This window comes from Zeus faber (genome assembly GCF_960531495.2).
Source record: "Zeus faber genome assembly, chromosome: 17".
Lineage (NCBI taxonomy): Eukaryota > Metazoa > Chordata > Actinopteri > Zeiformes > Zeidae > Zeus > Zeus faber.
The window spans coordinates 21776614-21782899 of record NC_137204.1 but is presented as its reverse complement, the minus strand read 5'-3'; the positions used below and the strand labels follow the sequence as shown (position 1 = coordinate 21782899).

The following is a 6286-nucleotide window of genomic DNA, read 5'->3' as shown; positions in this document are numbered from 1 at the left end:
TTTTTTTTTTTTTTTTTGCACACCAAGCGTGTTACCTCCGACTTCTCGTCCTTGTTGGGATATACACACGCACGCACGCACGCACGCACACACACACACACACACACACACGCACCACAGTGTTAGTATCTTGCGTAGTGCATTGCAGCTGGTTGTCCCGCGGTTCAAACCATAGAGACCGGCGGCGGCAGCAGCAGCAGCAGCAGTAGCAGCAGCAGCAGCAGCACCAGCAGCGGCAGCACCAGCTTTAGGTTCCGGGGCAGGATTGTAAGGCGCCGCCGCAGCCATGAGCCAGGCCGACGTGTCGACCTGCTCCGCGCCGCAGAGGGTCTTCCAGGAGGCGGTGAAGAAGGGCAACACCAAGGAGCTGCACTCGCTACTGCAGAACATGACGAACTGCGAGTTCAACGTCAACTCGTTCGGGCCGGAGGGCCAGACGGCGCTGCACCAGTCGGTCATCGACGGGAACCTGGAGCTGGTGAAACTCTTGGTCAAGTTCGGCGCCGACATTCGGCTGGCGAACCGGGAGGGCTGGAGCGCCTTGCACATCGCCGCGTTCGGGGGCCATCAAGACATTGTGCTATACCTCATCACCAAGGCCAAGTACTCCTCCGGGGCCCGGTGATCGGTCTCCGCTGTCAGGTAAATAAAATAAGAGGAAGGTTAAAAAAGAAAAGTAAGAGGGGAGGGGAGGAGGAAAACAAAAACAAATATAAAAAAAAATCAGAAAACACACGAACTGCCATTTTTACCTTTTTATAGTTGTGCCAAATTCTGTAAAATCAAGAAAATAAAGTAGGCCTACACACAGACACACACGCACGCACACACACACACACACACGCATGCACGCACGCACGCACGCACGCACACACGGCGACACCCCACACACTTCTCCCTCTGATCCAAAACCAAACAGGGCCCCTCTCTGACTCTGAATGCAGCACGACATGGTTTACATAGCGCGCGTTGGCTTCGAAATGAATCTTTTCACAAAAAAAAAAGTTTAAAAAAAAAGAAAATGAAAAAAAAAAAAAAAGAAACCGTTTTTTTTTTTGTTTTTTTTTTGGTGGGTCTGTTGGTACTAAAGCTTTCCTCTTGAATGTGTATACGAGATTGTGACGTCCAATATAATAGAAGCCCGGTCGTTGTGTATGATGCGTGCGTGTCGGAGCTCTGGAGTGCAGATGGCCCGGTTTCTCAACAGTTCAGTGGGTTTGACCTGTTGCTCAACACCATTCATTTTCAAGTCCCCTTTAAAAGCAGAGGTGTGTGTGTGTGTGTGTGTGTGTGTGTGTGTGTGCGTGCGCGTGCGAGCGAGCGTGTGTGTGTGTGTAGGGGGGTGGGGTGGGAGTGACGGGGGGGGGGGGGTCGGGGGTTGGGGTCCAGGTTCTGGACGTGAAATTCCACTCCAGGATTTTTTTTTTGGTCGACCATTGGAATTGCTCATGAGTACCACCCAGAGGTCCAACGAGTGACATCAGCTGGATCAGTGCGTGGCTGGTGCTAAAACATGCCAGGACTTCTCCTACTTTCTGGACCTGGAATTGTCCACCTCTGCCTCTTTTTTTTTTTTTTTTTTTTTAAGTTATTTTCTATGAAACAGCACTTGATGCTATGGCTGCATGCTGGAATATCTGAAAGGGAAGACACGTGAACAAAAAAAAAACAAAAAAAAAAAAAAAAAGAAGGGCTGCCCTACGTTTGGCTCCTAGGCTATAGATCTATTTTCTTATATAAAAATCCATTGAATCAATTTCAAAGAGCGGCATTATATCCAATTTGCTTTTCAGGCGTGTAATCATTGTGTAACAACGATTGACTTCGATTATGTTGTGAAGTACTGTAAACGATAGCTTTACTTTGTTTCTGTGTAAAAGAACAAAAAACAAAAAACAAAACAAACAAAAAAAAAAAACGGACAGTAGCTGAGCGCGCCCGGCCTGCTGCGTGCGGACCGCGCCGCGCCGGCGTCCGGCTCTACGGGGCCGGACGCCGGCGCGTTGCCGACGGTCACTGTGTTAATAAGAACAAAAAAAACAAAAACCGCTGCTTTCGCTTTGCATCAAGTCCAGTCGCATTTGGAATTCACTTTATAATCTCCTTTCAGTATTTTATTAACATCCTGGTCATCACTGTGAAAGCAGGCTGGGTCTTTTTTTTCTTTTTTTCTTTAATTTATGAAGGTACATTGAGAAGATGCATTTTTTTTTTGTTGTGGTTCTTCTTAAAAATCTATAAGTTGATGAATATCTAGGGTGACTCAAGCTGCTTTTGACTTGTAGTATAAACTGTCCCGATCGGAGGTCGCCCGCCCTTGTCACCCCCACCCCCTCCCGGCCCCTCCCGGCCCCCTTTCCTCATTTGCCTGCATAAACACGAGACCCCCGACCCCCCCCCCAAGCTTTGTTTGGTTGCCTTTTTTTTTTTTTTTTTTTTTTGCCAACTACCTCGACTGTAAAGTATTCTCAAGTCACTCCGTTCCCGCCGCGGCTCCGCCGAGCTCGCCCGGCGCCGAGGAGCTTCACACGTGCCAGTACGTTTCGCTACGCGGGCCTCGCGCAGAGGACGCAAGCTTTCGCCCCGTGCAATGTTTTTATTTTTTTATACTTTTTTATTTTTTATTTTTTTTTCTTCGCCGCCTCCTCGGCCCCGGGACAGTTTATTATAATTATTATTATGATTATTATTTTATTATTATTATTATTTTTTTTTTTTAACACTGCAACCAAACCGATTCTGACGAAGCGAAGGCGCTGTCCCAGCCCTCCCTCCCTCCCTCCCCACCTCCCTCCCCCCGCGTTCCCCGCGGTCCTCTCCGTCTCCGTCTCCGTCTCCGTCTCAGTCTCTCTCTTTCTCTCACAACACAAAACACGTGCGCAAAAATAACTGCGATCGATCGCACGTTTCTCCCGTAAGTCTCCGCGTAGGGCTCTCTTCATCAGCTTAAAATGCCTTTTTTTTTTTTTTTTTTTTTCTGTTTTGGGTGTCTCGTCTTCGACTTTTTTTTTTTTTTTTTTAAGGCATACAGAACAAATGGAATTTGTTGAAATATCGCATGACTTATAAGCGCAGGGAGTTTTTATTGCACAAAAAAAACAAACACACACAAAAAAAAACAACAACAAAAAAAACAACAACAAAACGAACACAGAGCCTTGTGCGCCCCCGGTGTCGTCTCGGGGTGACTGCATGAGCCAAGGCTTTGGAATAGTTACTACTACTGAGCAGAACCCTGTTGGATGATGAAGAGTTTGCAACAACACATGACTTATCGCGGAAAAAAAAAAAAAAGAAAGGTTTCAAAAACTCACCTGCTACATGTTGAAAGTCATGGCACCCTAACATTTGTTATCAATGCTGCTTGTATGTTTTTCCTTTGTTTTGTTGATGTTGGGTTTTTTTATTTTTATTTTTTATTTTTATTTTAAGCCTACTGCTCAATTGCCAACAGTTAAGCGATAGAAGCTGACGGCATCACTGGGTTTTATCATGAGAACCTGTTATTGTGCTTAGAGAGTGTGTTTGTGTGTGTGCGTGCGTGCGTGCGTGCGTGCGTGTGTGTGTGTGTGCCCGCGCGTGTGTGTGTGTGATACTTGCTTCTCATCAACACCCATGTAGCTGTGGTCAGTCATGGACACCAGTGACAGACAACTTTCCACTTTAAACCTGGAATAAACACAAGTAATCTAAGCGATAGATCTACCATATCAACGTATAGATTGGTATTAAGCAACAATTGAAATATGCATCGCTTGTCTTAAACTTGATGTTTTTTTGTTTTTTGTTTTTTGTTTTACTTACTTTTATCGTTTGAATATTGCACTGATGACTGTTGTTGATGAGTTGGCTATTAAACGCCAACATTTAAATTTTTTTCTGAATAGAAAAAAAAAACAAACACAACAAAATACTATTGTATAAAGATATGTTCCAGGTGATAATGTCCTAATGTCTGTGTTGCTTTGTGGGGGGAAAAAAAACGTAATGTTTTTTTTTTGGAAACAAAGACGTGTGTATCTCTGTGATTGGGTGTATGTATATATACATATGGATATATATATATATATCAACGCTGGTAAAGATGATGATGATATCTTGGGGCACTTTCTTTTCTGAAGTGCTGTCTTCCTGATTTATGTAAGGGGAATAATACATTTGATGGTAAGATCATTGTAACATGATTAAAAATTGCACGGTTGTGTGGTTGTTCGGCTCACTAGGGTCATAACATTTATGACGAATGGAGCCAGCCGCCGAATTGGTGTACATGAATGAGAAGATTCTTTTTTCTTTTTTTTAATTTTATTTTTATTTTGTTTTTTTTGAAAGTGCTGACTTCTTTGGACCAAGTTGTGTTTCTTGTCTCGCTTCATTTCAAGCGAGAGGAAACGAGTGATTTTCACGAGTGATGCAGATTGTTCCATCGTGTTTGTTTGACCTTAGGGTTTCCCTTGTCGTCTGTTTGTATTGTTGTTGTTTTTTTTAATTTTAATTTTTTTGAACGTTTGTAACACTGTGACGATGTGCGATGTGGAGATGAGTGCTGTATTATTTTTGTACGTTTGTGTACAAGCCAGTAAAGAAAAATCATTAAACTCAAAACACTCGGTGTGCGCATGCGTTTCTTCCGTCGTTTCTCTCAGAAAGCTTGAGTTCCTCCGCGGCCAGCCCCCCCCCTCTTTTGGTTTCCATCGTGAGGAATGATTAGGAAAGCAGCCCCCCGCCCCTCACCCCCTTCCCTCCCCCCCCTCTCTCTCCCTCTTTTCTGTCTCCCTCGTCGGGCCCAACCCAGTTCCCCATTCTCCCCTTTTGTCATTCATCTGGCCCCATCCTTTCACTGCCGGGATAAAAGAGCCCGGTGCATTGTGGGTTGGCTCCGCTTAAAGAAGGGTCCCCTCCCCTGTGTGTGTTGTGAGAGAGCTGGTTTTAAGTTACCCCCGCACACTGGAAAAAGTCCGGCGCGCTATCTCCCGTCTCCCTTGCTCTCTTTTTCTTCTTTCCGCGGTGAATAAGGCTCCGCACTTCAGCACGGCTCTCTGCTGCCGCCGCCGCCGCCGCCGCGGAGTTCCCTTTTCTGCTCCCGGGTACTCGTGGCGCTGCGGCCTCCTCTTTAGAAAACAGAGTCGCTTCGATTCCGCAACCAAGACGCCCCAATTAAAATTAGAAATAATGAAATCCGTCTTGTTCCGCGATAAGCGACGCGGTTTCACAGATGACTTGGAATGAATGGCCGCTGTGGTGCACGTTACGTTTTTTTTTAAATGCTGTGTCGTGGCGCTTGCACGGTTATAAAAAAAAAAAAGAAGGAAATAAAGCTAACGCGGTAATCTGAGATTTTGGGGTTCGGTCGCATCCCGACTTCGCCGCGGAGTCTTGGATCCAGCCGAGCCTACGCATGCGGCACTTTGGTTTCTCATAGATTCTGGGTAATATTTGCTGAGCCTGGTCAGACTGCTGCCAAGCTCCGGTGTGTGGCGTGTGTGGAAGCGACCGCTCCCACCCCGCTCTCTTTTTTTCCCCGAAATACACAAGTGCGATTGATAAACAAAAGTCTAATCACCATCACTTTTAATGCGTTTCCTCCCTGGTGGTGGCAGATAGATGGAGTCCTTTGCCGGGGTTGGTGAGCGCGCAGGAGCTGGTCGTAACATCGGGGTTTTCCTCCCGGAACCGCACGCGGAGCACGCGGAGCTTCTAGAATTTCATTTGCCGGCGCTGTTTTTAGGTTGTGTTTTTTTCACACCTGCCCCTGGGGAAGTCTGGGCATCCCGGAGTCGGATAGCCGTGAGAAATAAAAAAAAAAATTAAAAAAGGAGGATACGGCGACGTGCCAGTTTGCCATTGCGCACGTTAGCAAGGCGACTTTGAATCTTACAGCTCAATTCAGAGGAGCTGAGTCCACCGAGGTGCATGGACTTTGGGTGTTTTCTCATTCGGATCCTTCTCGGGATCTAACCCCAATGAAGTGTTTGAAACGATTTTGATGTGTAAGAATGCTTCCAGCCGCCTCTGCGCTCTAGTAATGGACCGGCCGCCCACCGGTATTGACCCTGGATTTTGACCGCCACCAATGCATATTTTCTTTGCCGCAATCGAATTATCAAGATAAACATGAAAAGCGTCCCCGCCCCCCTAAACACCAGTCCTTCTGTATTTTGATACCAGTGCAGGACCAGAGAGCTATCTGGCCTGCTGCTTGTCCTCACTCCCCCCCTCCCTCCCTCCCTCCCTCCCCTCCCCCTCCCTCCTTCCCTCCCTCCCTCCCTCCCCAGTCTCTCATTTC

At 46.5% G+C, this 6286-nt stretch overlaps 1 protein-coding gene across 1 annotated transcript; it reads left to right on the top strand.

Moving 5' to 3' along the window:
- Nucleotides 1–286: 286 nt before the first annotated feature.
- Nucleotides 287–636, top strand: nrarpa (NOTCH regulated ankyrin repeat protein a; the record flags this gene model as incomplete). The annotated part of the gene is made up of 1 exon (XM_080017497.1): nt 287–636. The coding sequence occupies one exon, from the start codon at nt 287–289 to the stop codon at nt 623–625; it is 339 nt and encodes a 112-aa protein (XP_079873623.1). The 3' UTR covers nt 626–636.
- Nucleotides 637–6286: the final 5650 nt, after the last annotated feature.